General features: G+C 39.3%; 1 protein-coding gene across 1 annotated transcript in view; it reads left to right on the top strand.

Moving 5' to 3' along the window:
* Positions 1 to 19837, top strand: part of LOC109936459 (neuron navigator 1-like) — a 471148-nt gene that overhangs the window by 78986 nt on the left and 372325 nt on the right. The window contains exon 4 of the mRNA XM_048612092.1: positions 2448 to 2554. Within this exon, the coding sequence (XP_048468049.1) occupies positions 2448 to 2554 (107 nt within the window). The remainder of the gene's footprint in view (positions 1 to 2447; positions 2555 to 19837) is intronic.

The raw sequence follows: 19837 nt of genomic DNA, 5'->3' as shown, positions 1-19837 counted from the left end.
TGTGAATAATAGCTAGTTTATTATGTATGAAGGAAGTATATACAGCTGTGCAGATGTATAACTAACTCTATTGAAGCCACAGTGCTTCTCACTTAAGTCTCTCTCTCACGTGATTCCTTGCATCAGCAAAGTGTTTTCCTTTTCCAGTCATGAACTCTTTCAAACTCTTATACTACAACTGCAAGTCAACTGATTTTGCTCATCTGGCTAATGATCTTGAGTGAGGCCAGACTAGCATTGATGAAAATTCATTTTTGGCTAATATGAGCTGAGGGTTCACTTGACCCATATGCATATTGAAAATATTTCATTGCAACCAACTTCAATTATCGATTACTGTGCATGCACTTTTTAGACATAGTATGAATTACATGTGCAAAATAAAGGAAACTACTCCGAAATATTAACAATATTCTTAGTCTCAAAAAAGGTATATTTGTTAATTGAAGATAAATCATATTAAATTAAATGTTGCATTAATATGAAATGCTTGGAAATCTAACCAATCCATTATTTTAAAGAAAACACATTGATTGATGTATTGACTTGAAGTAGATAATTGGACAAAAAGCCTTCTTGGTTTACATTATAATTCAGAGATAGCAAAAACTGCACATGCTGGAGTCAGAGTCAATACACTGTGGAGCTGGAGGAACACTGCAGGTCAGGCAGCATCAGAGATGCGGGAAAGTCAACGTTTCAGATTTGCATCCTTATTCAGGACTTCATCAGGTCCTGACGAAGGGTCCCGACTCGAAATGTCGACTTTCCTGCTCCTCTGATGCCACCTGAACTGCAGTGTTCCTTCAGCCCCACACGGTATTTACAATATAATTCTCCAGCTTTCATATTATCATGATTTACCACAGCTTTCTTAATATGCATAGTTTTAGTGTGTGTTCTTTCACTTACAGTCAAAGTTTATTTACCCCAGTTTGATGTCCAGCATGTGTTACATCCACTGATGTCAGTGCTAAATGAACTACAGTTTATTTCAATAACACTCACAGGCAACAGCAAAATTAAGGGAGGGGGGATAGTCTCTTCGTGTCTCTCACTGAAAAATACACTGTGTTGGCATTAATTCTCACAGTCAATCAATTTGCTGATGCACAAGATATAATTTTCAAAACTCTTTACCCACTTAAACACTATCAAAAAAATCCAAGCTTCTAGATCTTGGACTGAAAGAGAAGAGCTGCTACTATAAAATAGACCAACACAGCAAATGTGGCCTCCTGCATTAGAATGCGTTGAAGTTCCTAATGTCCAAGTAAAAAGCATCCTTCTCAAGGAACATCACCTCCTGACAGCTAACAAATCACTGCCACTGACACAAGGCCTCAAAACAAAGCAGGCATCCATCTGAAATCGCATAACCCCTGCTGAAATACACACCACATCCCACAAACTAACAAGTTCCACCTCTCAATGGCACACCCTCATATTGACATCATTTGTCGTCATCAACCACGACCTGGGAAGCTAACCTGACTGCTGATGTTTCAGATTCATTTAGAAAATCTGGATAACCTTCATCTGCTTGAGCATTAAACAGAGAAAATGTGGCCAATTGCTACACAAAACTGTATCATCATAAAAGTTAGATTATCAACTATATACTGTACTTCTGCCCTGAGAGATTCATTCCTGGTGGTATCACAGTCATTCACACGGTGTGTTAGCTGAAGCCATTAAAAAGATTATTAACTTCAACAAAAGATTATAACCACTTCCTGAATATTAGCTACAAAGTGCCAGTTTGGTTATACCCAGTATAAAGGAATACCTTCTGCAGAGAGAAAGTAAAAAAAAATCAAGAAAATGAAATGAACAGAAGGTCAGTGAATGATCTCCACCATTTGTTGCCAAAAAGTCTGTTCACATTATAAGCAAAAGCCCTAATTCTAGCTTTTTCACCTTAATTAGGGATATTTTTCCTGAGATGTCCTCCTGCATCATTCTTTAAGACCTTAGAGGACAAAGGTTCTCTTTGCATTTAAATAAGTACAATCTTATTCTCGGTCTATGTTATTTTAAGAGCGATGGTAGTCATACTATGAATTTGCACAACTATCTCAGGGTTTGTTAGACTGTCATTGTGCTCTCCGTAATGACTTGTCCATTGAATGCTTTTTAATACTTGTAATTAGTTCCTTGCAATTACAGCCAGAATTTGGCTTTTCTGCAAATGGCTATCCTTTCCAATAAATACTGCATTTTTAAGGTAATAGCCTTATTAGTTCTGCCCATTATTACAATAATAGCTTACAAAATAATTCCTAGAGAAATAAAAATTGTGATTCAGTGATAGTTTGATTAAAAAGAACAATGTTCGTCAGAAAGGTCTTGTATACAAATATTCTTGAAAGGTAAGTTATAGATTTCATTCATAAGAAGCTGAATTTTGCATCAGATCATTGAATCTTTCTGTTATCATCTTTCAGAGGAGAAATGAAGCGAGACAGTAGCAGTATTGAATCAAAGGACCCGGCTGGCCACCCTAATGCAGAGGACGGCAATTGGAAATCCAAAAAATATCTTGATGACATAGGTATAATGAATTTTGAAGTAATCCATGCTTTCAGTTGATTTTTTTTTTGTTTTGTTAATGTTTTTTTTTCTAAATTGGTAATGTTTTTTAAAATAAAGTTCAGTTTCTCTGTGGCATCTTGATGAACTTCAGTGTTTAGATGTATATTTTTGAAAAGGTCTTGGTGACAGATCTTTAGAGGCAAACAGAAGTGTAACTGTTTTTTTTCATGTTGCTTCTTAGCAATTAAAAAAAGAGCTTTAGCAGCACAATAGTGTTTACTACAACAGAGCAATTGTTTTACTTTTGTGGTTATTTTGTGACAAGTCTGTATTTGATGTATGCTGGTACAACTTTGGTTCAAACATAACTTTAAAATAGGTCTGCATAACTGAGGAGAACTCATTCGAAGTTCAACTGTCAATTAGTACAGATGTGCTCAAAGCATTTGCTATGAGTTATTTTGGACTAATGTCAATTTTTGGAAGTATACAGTGGTCTCCCCTTTCAGCATAATTGGTGATGCTTAAAGTTCTGTTATTTTTGGGAAGTTTTTTTTTCTCAAGTTTTCATTCAAAGTCATTGGTATTTTGCCATGAACCAGTTTAATGGGGCACTGAGAATGAAATTTTTCTTTGAAAAAAAAATTCTTAGAATTATTCCTTGAGATGTTTACCAGTGGTATTCTGGTATATAACTAAGAAAAAGATTGCCAAAAAAAAATTTAAGCATTTTGTGATGGTTTCTGGTCAGCCATTTAATCTTAAATATTTGAAAATTATTATTAAAAAACGTTCAGAGCCATTTACCAGTTATTTGTGTAATTTCTCAATGACCTAATTCTTGTAAAATTAAAACAAGACATAAAAGCCTTTTAATATGTACATATTGGCATGCACAAACTTAAAAGAAAAACAGCTTAATTTTAAGAACCTCTTTGAATGTTGCAAATAGGTTCAGTTGGTGGAAACTTCCTACGATGATTGGTTTGAACTGGAGAGGTAGCGGCTTTGTAGGTGGGGTTGACTTCCAGCAATTTTTTTTAAAAATAGAGCAAAGATCACAGAATCTCGATTAGTGCTGAATTCAACTTGCACTTCAAATTCCAGGGTATTTTGTGTGGTTTGGCTGAAATTCAGAGGGTTAAATCCAGGAATGAAGGAATTTAGCTAGACATGAGGTTGAAGCAGCTCAGATTCTTCTCCATAGAGCTAAAAGGTTTGACGGGAAGTTTGATTGAGGTGTACAAGATGATGACAAGTTTGTATAAGACAGATAAATAAAAATAGTTCATAATAACAGATGGTACAAGGACTGGAACACAGATTTAAAGAATTTTAGGTAAGAGATGCAAGGGAGATATGTGAGGAAGAATGTTTTTAACTCTGAATAATAATGGTGCGGAACTTGCTGCTTACATGGGTAAAGGCATTGCAGGTTTCAAAAGTACACTGGATAAGCACTTGAGGGAGAGAAAGTTTCAGGGCTGGAATGGAATGGCCTGTCGGCTGGCTCATGACAGAGAGCTATGAACTGGATGATCTCCCTCTATGTCTGAATGACCCAATAAGCTAGGTTTTCATTCCAGAGCCACGATCTTGATGCTGGGCTAAATTCTGGGTCCGGAAGCTGGAACTGCTGAGTGGCCATTCCATGGAAGTGATTTCTGAGGAGGCATCCCTCTATCCAATTAAGCATAGCAAGAATTCTCAATGTGTGATGGTAAATTGGAGGCACATCAGTACTGAAATATTGGCAGCCCAATGCCAGTGGGTGGAATCTGCCAATGTAGCTGGATGAATTAGAAGGCACTTCAGGATGAAGGTACCCTCTGGAGATTAAAAAAATACAAAGATATTCATTGCTGCTAAGCTGTCATTGTGTAGGTGGATTCCTTCCACATTGAGCCTCTGGCTGCACCTGTGGCTCTCGGTGATTGTAGCCAAATGCAACATGCTGGAACTGCAGAAATACTCTGATTCAAAGTTAATTCTAATTGAAAGATGCTAAATTATAGTTACCTACTCATGACTACAACAGCTGCTGGATGTTCCCACCATCTTCATCTATGTGATGGATAGACTGCAATTCAACAAATTTTGCTGGCTGGTGTTGTTGCTTGTCTATTGTCTAATCAGTGTAGCTAACAGATACATTGATAGCATGACTTTGCTTTATGTGTATATTTCCTTCATAATCTTTCACAGAACTATTCATGAAGTTAACATGCATCATTAGAGATAAAACTATTCACTGTAGTTAAAATAATGGATGGACATTTCTTGAATGTTGCATGAAAAGCATTGCTTTAATACATTTGAATGTCTTATCAATTATTGCCTGGGGAAACTGATAAGATATAAGCAAGTCAAATATTTGACACATATATTTTGTACAAGTCAGAATTATATGTTAAATTGCGAAATAAAACCTACAGATGTTATGCAGTTATGAGGCTAACATGCTTCCTGAATGGCAGAGAATCAGTGATGCTAAATTAATTTGCACATTGCAGTTAGTACAGCATTTAGAAAGGTTTTTAAAAAATTCTTTGTTTGGAAAATTCATATCTTCTAAATTGAATTAAATCCTTATTAAAATTTGGTCTACAATATTTTTGATTTCCTTGTGCTGCAAAAATATATTTTAATAGTTTTCTGAGGGAAGAAAGACGTTAACTTTATTGAGAAAAAACATCTTACTGTGGCTTCATCTTTCCACAAGGCTGCAAGAGAGAGCAAGAACATGTGACATTGCTTCAATTCTTGGGCTGATATAAACTATCTTATTACAATCATTACAAAATCAGACTGAACCCTTGAGACGATATCTACCCCATAGGCTCTGATTCTACCCATTAAATTATACATCGCATCAAGAACACGGCTCAACTTCTTTTTTACCAGAGCAATTGCTGTAATGGTTTCACTGGTCTACCTGAATAGCTTCTTTTGAATTTTATACCTTCATGGGATCTCTTGGATCCTTCTGAGAGAAGGAGAATTGATAGGTGAAACTAAAACAGAAATTGCATGGAGAAACTCAGCAGGTGTGGCAGCATTTGTGGAGAGAAAACAGAGTTTAACGTTTCGAATCCAGTGACCCTTCTCCAGAACTGATAGCATTTTGGAAAACGTGGTATTTTTCTTCATGACAAGGGGTATGGGGGCAAAGGAGTCACCTGATAGGTGGATAGGGAGCATGGGCAGGGGGAGAGAGAGAGAGAGACAAGAACAAAGACGTTGAGGTGTTACTGGGGAGTATGACCAGGTGAAAATAAGTTGGCAATGTTGAAAGCAACCTAAGTGTGACAGGACCTGGGATCTGGGGTGGGTAAAAGATATGCAAGCGGAGTGTTGAAACTCTAAAATTATTGAACTCCATATTGAGTCCTGAAGGCTGCAAGATCCCTAAGTGAAAAGTGAAAATCCCTAAGTGCTGTACCACCAGCTTGCACCAGCTGCAAGCTCAGGACAGAAATGTTGGCGTGAGAACACGATGGCATGTTGAAGAGACAGGCAGCAGGAAGCTCAGAGCTGTCTTTCCAGGCAGAAAGTAGGTGTTCTGCAAAGCAGTCATCTAGTCTGCATTTTTTCTCCACAATGTAGAGGAGACTGCACTGTGAGCAGTGAATACAGTCGACTACACTGAGTGAAGTGCAGATGAATCACTGCTTCACCTGGAAGGTCCAGGCCTTGGATAGTAAGAGGGAGAAGGGAAAAGGGCAGGTGTTATATCCTCTGCTATTACAAGGGAAGGTAGCATAGAGGTGTTGGGAGTGAAGAGGAGTGGACCAGGAATGGGGAATATGTGTCGAGTGGTGGCATCCTGCTAGAGGTGGCAAAAATGTTTATCTATTATCCTTTGGATGTGGATGGTACTGGGGTGAAAAGCGAAGACTAGGAGATCCTGTCATTGTGGGATGAAAGAGAAGGGGTGAGGGCAGAAGTGCAGGAAATTGACATAGCTAAGGGGTCTGTCAACCACAGTGGTGGGGTATTCCCGGTTGACGAAGGAAGATGGACATTTCGGGGGCCCACCTGCGGAAGGCAGCATCATCACAACAGATGCGAGGGAGCCGGAGGAACTTGGAGAATGGAATGGAGTCTTCACAGGAAGAAGGGTATGAGGATGTATAGTCCAGGTAGCTGTGGGTGTCAGTGGGTTTGTAGTATATATTGGCAGGCAACCTAACTTGAGAAATGGAAACCCACGATGTCGAGGAAAAGGAAGGCTGGAGTCAGAGATGGATCAGGTGAAGATAAGAGTTGAAGTTGGAAGCAAAATTGATACATTTTTTCACACTGATGACATCATTGACATGCTGGAGAAAGAGTTGTTGGTGGGGTCTGGAGTAGATTCGGAACAAGGAATGTTCCACATTCCCCACAAAGAGACAGGCATAACTGGGGCCCACCTTTGACCTGAGGAAAGTGAGAAGAGTTAAAGGAGAAGTTGTTCAAAGTGAGGATGAGCTTGACCAGGTAGAGGAGAGTGGTGGTGGATGGGGACAGTTCAGGCCTTCTTTCCAGAAAGAATCAGAGACCCCGAAGATAATTCTGATGGAGGATGGGTATGTAAAGGGATTGTATGTCTGCTATTCAACATGTTAAAAAGATCTCCTTTAGCAATTTATTTACTGCTTTGAATGTGTGACCATACAGTTATTTGATCTCTTGTCTATTTTGAGTAGTTGCCTATTACTTCCAAGAACATCCTACCTCTGTGTTCATAGAGGTTCACCTCAAGGCAGCCCCATGATCTTCATGGAAAGGAAGACAACATCAGCAGTTCTCTTGTCTTCTGATGATGAACAACACAAACAACACAGCTGTTATCATCTTTTCCAATGATTTTGAGAGATCTGGCCACAAGGAAAATATCTTGCTCTGACTCAACATTTTGTTTTACATAGATGTCCTTGGCGTAATTGTTGCAGTATGTCTTGTTTCAGACCACAAGGCCAGGAACCTGAGCCAGAGAATAGAATGGGTTTCCAAGGTTTTGGATTTGGAGATGGAGGATTCCAGATGTCATTTGGGATTGATGCATTTCTATTTCGGACTTTTGTGACAGTGTTTAACATCAATGATGGCCGACCATCTGGGAGGAAGTGGTGATAAAGAAGTGTTAGTCTGTCAGGGGATGAATGTTGAGTGGCCAATCTCTCAACATAAATGATCGATTCAACTGCTACACTGAGATATGCTGTCTGTTCTTAGTATTGTTTGAGAATGGGATTGGGTCATTTGTCTGCTGGCCATTCTTTGAGGTACTACTATCTGACCTGAGCACATTCATTGTCAGATTTCCGTGCTGACTTGTTGCTGCTGGCATCAACATTTGTTATCAACATAAAGGTTTCTATACCTTGAATGAATATCATATCCCTTTGTTCCGGCCTCACTACAGGGGTATGGGACAAAATCTCTGTTGTAGTCTGCTGCTTTCTGGGTACATACCCTGTCTTTGCATCTACAGTGTGAATCATTGTCCTTATAGAAGTAAGTTTGCTAACTGCTTAGAATTTGAGTGTCATTAAGGGTTTGTGACTTGCCTCTGACAGTGAAAACTAAGAACCATCGTGTATGAGCTTTTCACAAACCCATAGAACAGCTATTGCTTCTTTCTCAATCACAGCACAACTCTGTTCAATTTGACAATGCATGAGATATGGACTAAACTAGTCTATGCTTCCCAGGCATCTATATCTGAAAGGGTAGATCTCCCAGTACTTTAGAAGATGCATTTGCAGGAATAATAGTAGATAGTTTTGAATCATAATTTATTAAAATATGAGGTAATATTAACATCTATTTGACTTGCTCAAAAGACCTGTGTTGTTTTTCTTCCCAGCATCATGTATTATTTTTCATAAGTGCTGACATAGTGGCTGATCGATGACAGCGGTAACTTTCTGACTTCTTTTATTGTACTCATGAAGCTTTGGAGCTATGTTCTGAGGAGCTGGAAACTCATTGATTGTTCTTGTCTCTATGAATTAACTCTGGCAGCAGATGCACCTACAATGTGCCCAAGGAACTTGACAGTCAGTGGTAAGAATTTCTAGTTATTGTTCAGTTTAAGCCTGCTTCCTTTAGGCATTGTAGCACAGTTTACATTCTATGATGTGCTCTGTTTGAGTGGATCCATGGATCTGGACACCATTCTTGAGGTTCCCGAGGAACATGCATCTGTGCCACAAAAATGTTAATGACCTTCTGTGTTCTGCAAGGGTAAGTGACACCATCCTCTCCTTTCTACCTCACACTCACTGTAACTCTGCTCCTGCAACCACCACTCACCAAGGGTCAAGATCTACCCCTCTCACTATTGCATGTAGCATGTACTTTCAATGGCTTTTATCAAACTCATCCCCTCCAAATTACTAACCATGCATGCTGTCTGCACTTCCTACTCACTTGGAACATCTGATCACCTTTCCCCACCTGCACCAGTGCTAACAGCTGTGCCAGCCACCTTCACCTCACTCAATCCTTGCCCTTGTCATATTGCAAGAGAAGATGACCCAAGATGGGTGGTGGGTGCCCAGCATTCACTTCCTTGCTCCCAATGGAGAGAAGCCTTCCCTAAGTGGGTGAGAATAGACAGTGCTGATGTGGTGAAGCCAAGACCTCCATGTCCTGGCAACCAAGTAAGATTCATTATCAAATGCCATGATGTTCTCACATTACCACCACAAGTAAATATATTCTAAATATACCCAAGCTTATACCCCTAAATCACAACTCACTCTCTCTCTTGTCTCCTGCAGGCACCAGGAGCATCTGCACAATCTCTCCCATGAAGAAATCAGCTGCTCAAGACATCATCTCCTCCTTCCCACTAAGGAAGAAGCCACAAATACCTCAAAGGAAGCACCAGCAGTAATATCTCTGGAATCCTCCATCGTTTCAGATACTGATACCTTGGTTGGTTGTTCAACTAAGTTAAACTTGGGAGCACATTCGGGTGAGCATGTGCTTGCCTAATAACTGAGGAAGAAATGTTCCAGGTTGCTGGCACTAAGATGACTGCCAGAAACCAGGAACCTGCTCAGCTCCACGCAGGCGAAAGTCTCATGCTGTTGGCCATTAAAAACTTTGTCAAAACGTACAAGCTGATAAAGGAGCAGCAGGCAGTTTTGTTTGAGACTTTCAGCAAAGTGGATCAAAGGCTGTAAGAGTCCACCAATGCCATCTATATTATACTGCCCCAAGGAGGGTAAATGCTACGTGCAATAGTGAGAGAGGTAGACCATGACCCTTGGTGGGAGGTGATTGCAGGAGCAGAGTTACACATGCACATGTTTGGCTGTCACCATAGGAATGCTTGAGAGACAGGCCCCACAAACTTAAGTGTTTGCTGCACTCAGTGCTCACAGTCTTGCATTCTTATCACTTAGCCATTGGTCAAGTCAACACCAAGGCTTCAGGGATGAGGGACCTTGACCTCAGTCATTTGCCTTATCCTTACGAGGGGACTGGATGGTACAACAGACAGAAGAGGAACTACACACAGCAGCGCCCGCCCCCTACCCACCTCCCCAGAAGTCTCCTCTCAGGACACTCCAGAGGTTCCAGGCCTCTTCACCTCCACCTTGCCTATAATCCTCAACATTGTGGAAGTTCAAGCAAGGAGGATAAACCTACCCCTGGCCAGGATACTCCCAGCATGTTTGGATCCTCTAGCCGCAAATGGCCTCGGGTCACTTGCCAAAAGCTCAAAGGCCAACAGACTTCTTTCATGAGAACAAGTGATTGATCTGAAAAATTAACTCTGTCTCCCTCTCTCTCTCTCTCTCTCTCCATGGATGCTGTTTGACATAGTAGGTTTAAATTCAACATTATCACACACATTATCCAAGCATGAAACAGGCAGAATGGTAACCAGTTTAGCAGAGTGGAAATCAGACACTGGCATGCATGAGTGTTTAGCCCAATGCTCGATTAGTTGGGTCTTTTTTAGATATCTGTGGCCCCGGTGTCTATCTTGATTGATTGCAAAATGATCTTGTAACTAATTCCAACCCAATGTGGACATAAGCCAAGAGTAATTAATTTTGTCTTTTTAGAGATATTTTCCAGAAACACTGGAATGCAAATCAAATCCAATTTTATGGAATATTTGGTATGTTCTTAAATGTCCAGCAGAATTAGAGTTAGGAAAATCTCCCATTTTGCTGTTTATTTCAGAAGTCCTCTTAAAAATGCAAATAATGGCTAAATATAGCATGAGCAAAAATGTGAGATATTATGCAAAACTAAGTCAAAATGATTGTGCACATAACCATATGTGTGAGATTTGTATCTTCAGGAGATACATACAAATGAGACACCATTCTTCTATTTTGATGCTACTAGTCAGGCTGTTTCTGACATCACAAAGCTTCATTATATAACCCAGGAAAAGTATTTTGGCAATTTATAAATACAAAAGAAAATTATCTTCTTCACCATCTCCTAATGACAGAAATATTGTTAACTTGAATCAGCTAACAAATGTGCAAGTCAATTTTTGCAGATGTCACTTGCATAGTTTGAGGATTGATGTACTTGGACACTGGACACTCCTGTAAACAGATAATCTTTCGTTATCCAATGTCCATTTAAATGACTTCTAGCCAGTAGCAGAGAACATGTACTCCAATGGTTAATCTCATGTTTAGCTATTTGAGGGCTAACATGAAAAAACATACTGAGAGAGTTGTCACTCAGGATTTGAGAACCATAAGTACCATTGAAGAAAATGGGAATCTGCCATGCCTAGCCTCTGGTCATGTGCCCCCAGTCCTCAATATATGGTTGATTCTTCATGCAATATGAATCGGTCTAGCAGAGCATGCAATTATACAAATAATTGCTATGAAATTCAACCATTACCTTCTGAGAGCAACTAGAAATAATTGCAGCTTTTATATCAGTAGCCATATCCTTAAAACAGATAATATGAACATTTAAGAAAGAGAAAATGAATTGAGCTGGATGCTCTCATATTAAGTTATGGAAATTGTCTTCCTCCAGTCCTAGAGAATTGCAATTGGTACAATAAAAAGGAGAATGATTAAGATAATGTGCAAAGGAGCATGAAGGTCATGGATCTCTAAGCACTGCTCCCTTCAGGACCTCTTACAATTATGTAAACATGCCTTTATAAAGGCTTAATAATCTAATATTAAAGTGGGAACAAACGCGTAACTGTCTGCTATGTCTTTTCCATCAAACTAGTTATTAGTTTAACGATTTTAGCAAAACTTTTAATTGAAACGTATTAGAGATATTAACTACTGAATGGTCTCAAAAGCAATTATTTGGAAATAGATCATTTAGTAGCAATGACAGATATTTGTTTTGTCATTCATTAGTAAGCTTTAGTGAATTATTCTGGCAGTCATGGCCTGGCAGCAACTAATTGTTGCCATAGGAACAGAATTTGTTCGATGGATTGAGCTCTGTCCTCTGCTGTGTCTTCATGTTTTCTCTGCATGAAGGAAGTGGTCATCTGACATTGAACATACAGGCTTCAGCCTGCAATTAAATTTTAAATCTCATCATACACAGCAATCTCATATAAAGTATAGGTAATGATCATAAAATGTTAGTGGAATGAGTGAATTTCCATGCTGCTTTTAATCATAACAAATTTCCGGTATATGACTTTTATTCCAACATATGCAATTCATCAACACATTCAATATAAATACTAAATTGATTAAATTGGTTAGTAATGTGGTTCAGTTTTATAGAAAATGATATTAAAGGTCTGAGTGTTTTGTATGAACTAGAATTGAGATAATTCCTGTAATTTTAAAAGTAGAATGCAAAAAGAAACAAAATCTTTATGAGTACAATATGGTGATTCACCTAATACTGCTATACTATCTATCTGACCACTTTATTACATGGCCAGATTACGAAACCTATGTGTACAGAGTCCTTTGGCTTTTTCTGAAAAAAGAACACTCTGCAAGTGCCTGTAGTGTAGTGGCTCAGTTTTTATCTGCAAGTGATGAGTTCATTTAATATATTGAGCATAGTTCACATTAAATCTGCTTTCCACAACAAGTGCTCTTGTCTGAGTGGTTGTAATTATTCTTGCAAGTCGTTAGGTATGCTACATTTATTCAGCAATGACAGTGGACTTCAGCTGTACCCAAGGGGGCTGAAAGTATGGAAATTATGTCAGGGATCGCCATGTTAAAACTGTTTGAAGTTCAGTGTCTAATGGCTGCTACAGACAAAAGCAAACACACTAACATTTACACTATATATAAACACATTTCTCCAAACATTCATTTTCATAACAAAAACAAAACCACTTGCAATTTTGGTTACAAGTTATCCAAGTTATTCAATATGCATGATCAACAAAGAAAAGAAAACATTAATGAACAAAACAATTAATTATTTTCTTCCTATTTTCATCAGTCTTTGCATTTGCATGTCATCTGGCATGTCAGCATTCAGTTCTTTTAATCACATGCATATGAGTTGTTTGTAGTTTGTCTAGTATCTCATCATTCCTTCGGAATTTTCCTTCCCTGTGGACTGTTGTTTGTGTGGTGTTTGTTCAGAGTAAGATAATTTTCTTTGTTAAATTCCAAGGGTTGAATGCTACCCGAAATTGGCCAGTTTTCAATTTTGTCAAGTCTTATGAAGGTTTCTCTCTGCGAGTTCTAGCAGGTTTTCGTTATCTTCCCATACTCACCTCATCACTTATGCACCAAACTTTAATGGCACCCCATTCATTATATTCCCCCACTCACTGCAGCCACAAGTTCTGTTTACTGCCCGGATCTCCCAGGAACAGGTCAATATCTCAGTGCATTCACGTATTAATTATTTCCTCTACCCCAAAGCTCAGATATTGGATACAGATCATTCTTAAGTAAAATTAATGTAGAGATCAATGTATGTTGTCAAGGCCTTCATATTCATCCCTGTCTGCGTACTTGGGTCTTTTGTGAGACCAAAGGTACAGCGCAGCTGGTATCACACTTTACACAGCAAAGATAAACAATGACATTCTTGGTTGCTCAGTCTTTTTGGCCAATTCTGTAGCTATCTCACAGTTTTCCCACTGGGAGTGGAAAAATATCCCAATTCTGTCTCATTTCTCCTCTCAGAGGGTGAAAAGTTCACAGACATTCTGACTCACCTAACACATCTAAGTGGTTTCAAACCTTTCTTGATTTCTTTTTTTATATATTAGCTGGCTGTCTTACTGCTCTGAAAATTCGCACACTCTCAGCTGGATACTTCTGACATTATGTTGCAAGCCTTGTGTTTAATGGATGCCACAGACTAAAGTGAAATCAAGTTACAGCAGAGGCCCAGAACACATGATCACAGCAAGCTAGCTAGTAGGAACTGCACTTCATTTCTTGAAACATAAACTCTGACCTTGGTTGTGGTGGAACTTCCCAATAAGGCCACCTCGCAGGGAGACTGGAGCTTCAATTGGTAATTCCTATGTTGGGAATTCCTGTATCCCCATGCTAATCAGATTTGACATGTGTTTAGAGGCTTTTCATGGGGTGTGTGCTACATTGTCCAGTTCAGCATATGTTGTCCATGATTAATTGCCCAGTAGAATAGTGATGGCTTGAATCTCTTCAGTCCTTGAAGTGTCGGAGCATCCACAGTGCTACATGCTAGCATTTGACTCAGTGTAAGAACAACAATGTAGTTTCCAGTCAGGATGTGTGACTTGGAAGGGAACTTGAAGGTGGTGGTTTTCTCATGCATCTGCTGTCCCTGTCCTTCTCGATGGTGGGGTACTATCAGAGGAGCTTTGTTCATTTACTGCAGTGCATCTTCTCAATGGTACATACTGCAGCCACTTGTGCATGAGTGGTGAAAGAAATAAATATTGAAGGTGGTGGATGGAATGCTAAACAAGCAGGATGCTGTGTCTTTGATGCTGTTAAGCTTCTTGAGTTTTGTGAGAACTACACCCATCCAAGTAAGTAGAGATTATTCCATCACGCTCTTGACTTGTGCCTTTCCAATTGTGGGCAGGCACTTGGGAGACAAAGGTGAGTTACTCACTGCAAAATTTCTAGCTTCTGCTTTGCTGTTGTCGCCACAGTCTAGTTCAGTTTAGTTTCCAGTCAATGGCAAATTGCAGGATGTTAATCATGGGGTATCCAGTTATAGTAATACTATTTAAAATCATGTGGGACTAGTTAGATTCTCTCGTGTTAGAGATGGTCGTTGCTACGCACTTTTATGGCATGGAAGTTAGTGGCCATTTATCAAACCAAACCTGAATCTTGTCCAGGTCTTGGTACATGAAGACACAGGCTGATTCAGTATCTGAAAAATTGTAAATCATGCTGAACATTTTGCTATCACCAGCAACATCCGCACTTCTGACCTCATGACGGAGAAAAGGTTCTTGATGGAGCAGCTGAAGATGGCTGGACCTAGGACACTACCCTGAGGAACTCCTGCACAGATGTCCTTGGACTGAGATTGATTGACTTCCAACAACCACAACCAGCTTTCTTTGTGTTGAGTATGACTTCAACGGCAGAGAATATTCCCCAGATTCCCATTGACTCAGTTTTGTGAGTGCTTCTTGATACTTTGCAAGTTCAGCTTTATACCGCCATCAATGACCCCTTCTGATATTTTGCTGACAGTCAGGGTGGTAATTGGCCAGATTAGATTTGTCCTTTTTTTTTGTGTACACACTGTAACACAGCAATTTTACATATTGCTGGGTAGATACTCATGTTGTACTTGTACTGGAGCAGCTTGGCTCGGGGCATGGCTATTGTTGGAGCCCACATCTTAAGGAATATTGCCAGAGTATTGACAAGCCCATAGATTTCCTTGTATTCAATAACTTGACCTCACGTGGTGTAAATCAAATTGGCTGAAGACTGGCATTTGCGATGCTGGGAACTTCCAGATGAATTATCCCCTTGGTATTTCTCACTGAAGATTGTTGCAAATATCTCTTGGCTTATATTATGCAAAGATGTGCCTGGCTCTCCCTTTAATGAGGATGGGTATGTTTGTGGACTTTCCTCCTCCTGTTACATAAGAACGTAACAACATAAGAAATAGGAGCAGGAGTAGGCCATCTGTCCCATCGAGCCTACTCCGCCATTCAATAAGATCATGGCTGACCTTTGAAGCTCAGATCCACTTACCCACCTGCTCACCATAGCCCTTAATTCCTTTACTATTCAATGATCTATCTATCTTTGCCTTAAAAACATTCAATGAGGCAGCCTCAACTGCTTCACTGGGCAGGGAATTCCACAGATTCACAACCCTTTAGGTGAAGAAGTTCCTCCTCAACTCAGTCCAAATCTGTTCCCCATTATTTTGAGGCTATGCCCCCTAGTCGTAGTTTCACGCATCAGTGGAAACAATCTCCCTGCTTCCATCTTAGTTAGTTGATTAATTGCTCACCACCATACATGACTGAATGTGGCAGGGTTTAAATCTGATCTTTCAGGGATCGCATAGTCCTGGGTATTGCATATTGCTTCCATTGCGTGTCACACAAGTAGTCCTGTGTTGTAGCTTCACCTAGTTGCTACCTCCTTTTTAGGTATGCCTGGTGCTGTTCCTGGCATGCTATCTGGCACTGTTCATTGGATTTTATCCATTGGTTTGATGGTAATGATAGACTGAGGAAAATACCAGACCATGATGTTACACATTGTGTTGATCACAATTCTGCTACCGATGGCCAACAGCATCTTATGAATGTCCAGTTTTGAATTCTAGATCTATTTGAAATCTGTCCCATTTAGCACAGCTATAGTGCTGTACAACACGATGGAGAGTATTTCCAGTGTGTTGTCATGCCTCGCTGTGGTAGCCCACTGGAAGTCAAACCCTGCTATTCCCAGAATCATAACAAAAGTAAAGATCAATTTTCACAGTATTCTCAAATTTGCTTGTCTTTTTCGAATCAGGTTGATGCAAACCACAAACTCAGTTTCTGTACTTAACAAGACTGATGATGCATTACAAATAAATAGGTTTTAGTTACAAATAAACAATTATGAACTGTCAGCATATTACCGTACCAGTTAAATTCTAAACCACTTATAAAACTCCTCCTACACACATACAGAAAGAAAAACAAATACTAGTGTAATGGGTGAAGGGATAAACTGGAAAGCTACTTGAATGGTCCTTGTCCATGGGATCCACTGAGATTATCCATTTGGTTTGTCAGGACTTGCTGCCCCATGACCTTCTTTCTCAGATACTTTAAATTGTTTGCAGAGGCACAGGGTGACTCATTCACAATTTACAAAGTCTCTGACTTATTGGTTAAAAACCACAGCTTACAACAATTGGTAAGGGAAAATAAACAGATTTTGCTCGAGCTTTCGCATTTTTCTTACAGCGGAGACAAAGACAGTACTTTCCCGATGTCCAAAGGTTTTGACCATTACATTCTCACCCACAAGCTATTCAGCTACCTGGTTGTTGCGAAACAAAATGCCTTTGTCATCACCAAAGTGGTAACTGGTCACAACTCCTCAGGCAGATCAGCTATTCGTTGCTCATTTTGTACATACTCTCTGCTGACAATTTGTTTACATTCAAACTTTCCTCAGTGATTGAACAAACAATAATGTAACATTACAATAAATGCTGGTACTTGTGTTTATAAAATACAGCGATCCCTTTGACAATCCTTGGTTTTGAAAACTACAATCAAAAGTGCAGGAAAATTAAACGATAGAGTCTTTCCAATGAATACGGAGACTTTGTGTGCACAATGACTGTCATTCCTTTTGATACTCGATCCTGTCATGAATAGACATATCAGCAACAGGCAGATTGGTGAGGAGGGGGTTAGGTAGATTTATTTTCTTCCTGTGGTTGGTTCTCTCACCACCTGCTTTAGATCCAGTCTAGCAGCTGTGTCCTTTCCACCTTGACTAGCTCAGTCAGCAGCAATGCTATCAATCTAATCCAGCTATGCCATTGAAGTCTCTATCTGGAGTATTCACCAGGTTTCCCCTCTATTTCATCCAAATTGTGTTTAAAGAAAGTAGATAGTTATTAGAAATTTTCTTTTGAACTTATACTATTATCACTGTTAGTTTCATTCCTTCTATACAGGGTACAGTCGGTTAATGGAAATGGATGCACCATTGTTTGACATTGCAGGATTGAAGAACCACAGTAGATAGTTGAAAGGACATTTTTTAGCAAGCTGGTGCACAGGTAATGTCTGTGGTGTGAGCAGATGTGATGGGTGAGGTTTAAAAGACCTTTTGCTTTTCATTACAATGAGAAGGAAATCCACAATGATAAGTAAGGCCTTTTTAGGAGTCTGCGTTGGCCTCCAGCAGCCTCTGACCTCTTCCCTGGGTCAACAGGCCTACTGCAGCACACCCCCCACTCCACTAACCCAAGGCCATGAAGATTGTACCTCGGAAGTCACTTTCTCTGACCTCAGTGAACCCAGAAATTTTCTTGATTCCTCACACCTGCCAAGGATGGAAGTCCAGGCTTCTCTCTCCACAGATGCTTAAGACCTGCACTGTATTTCCAGCGTTTTCTGTACTTATTTCAGATTTGGAGCACCAGCAGTTATTTGGCTTTTATTAAGAGAATTAAGAGAACCCTGTTGTGCCAGGGTTGAATTTTCAGATGAGTGAGAACAAGTGGTTATGTTTCTGCTTTATTTTTCATTAAGACTTTGGCAAAAAAATGGGATTATTAAATTAAACTCAGCAATAAAATATCAAGCTGGAAGTATTTTCTTGCCTCAAAGTACTATTGGAGTTATTTGCGAATGGATGTTTAGTAGCTTTATAAATCAATCCTTTTTTTCTGCTGGTTCAGTTTTGAAATGAAACTGTAACACAAAAAAAAAACATTGTCGCATAGGATGATATAAACAAGGGAAGTTGAACGCATGTGTTAAATGTTAATATGCTAATAACCAATAACAATTTCTAAGCTTAATATATTCTAGTCACAGAAATACATCCACTATTTGCCACATCAACTGGTGCCCTTTGGCACCCTGCAGCTAAGCCTGGGAGAGAGTAATAATTCAGTAATTTATAGGGTAGATATTTTTCAAACAATATAAAAACACCTTAAGAAGAACTTGAATTTGCTCTCAACATGATGTATGAAAAGTTAAATGATCTGTGTGACTTTGTGTCAAACTTGAACAGACCACTGAATCATCTGGCGTTTGTTTGAAATTGTGCATCTTTCAAGCGTGAAATGTGTACCTCATTAGGAACTTCTACAGTGGAAGGCAGAATTTCTGCAGTGACTCTACTTATGTAAATGAAGAGCAATATTTTCAAGCAATAAAATGTTGAGGCAAAACATTGTATGTTTCATGCACAATTGATGGAGCAGCTCAGGACCCTAACCTTTTATTTGATGGTGGTGATTTGGAAATTATGCCCCGTGAGTTGAATTCTAGAACTGCCATTCTCGAGCAGGGAACCTGGAGGAGAACATGGAATCATTCCTGCCAGAAAGTGATGATCAAGTAAATGCTGAGTTCACTATCTCCAGGGTCTGAAACTGATGCAAAAGCCTTTTTGCTACCTTGAGGAAAGCCTATATTGCGCATAGTTGCCACTCAATCTACTACACATTCGCTATTCTCAGACAAGTCGCAGCTTTTTCCTTTCTTACCACGCATTACATATTCCAGCAGATCACATATTCAAGTTATGAATTAAAACTGAAGTCCCACAGCAAGGAGCGTAAGGAGGCTTTATAAAGCAAATAATTTTGACATATTGATAATCTAACTGCGTGATATTAAGTCAGTTATGCACAACAGGATATGCTAAAATTTCAGCTTCTTAAAGCATTGGTACCTCCATACTACCTTGCATAAAATGACGGCATCTACTAACTTGCCATGACAAAATGCATCACTTTTCATTAATTGGAAATATAACAGAACATCTACATATACTGTATTCATACCACTGGTGTTTTGCTATTGTATTGTAAAATCTATAATGAACTGTACTCCATTAGCATAACATAAGAAGTGATGCACTATCATACTCTTCTCACATTCTTTCTCTCTCTCTCTCACTCACACTCACACACACAAACTTAGAGCTGTATAGCAAGATGAAGCCATAGTAAGTTGTTTTTTAAATACAGTTAATATGTCACATACCTTGGAAGACAAAACATTTTTTTGAGACCAAGAATATTCTATTTGGCAGGACAGTTAAATACTTGGGGATCCAGGTAGTGATTAAGGGAGAATGGAGTGGATCACTGCTCAGTTGAAATGGGGCAAACTTATCTTCTTTTGATGAAAGAG

This window comes from Rhincodon typus, chromosome 25, assembly GCF_021869965.1.
Source record: "Rhincodon typus isolate 14 chromosome 25, sRhiTyp1.1, whole genome shotgun sequence".
Taxonomy (NCBI): domain Eukaryota; kingdom Metazoa; phylum Chordata; class Chondrichthyes; order Orectolobiformes; family Rhincodontidae; genus Rhincodon; species Rhincodon typus.
The sequence above is the reverse complement of the archived record's forward strand: the minus strand, read 5'-3'. Positions and strand labels throughout refer to the sequence as shown.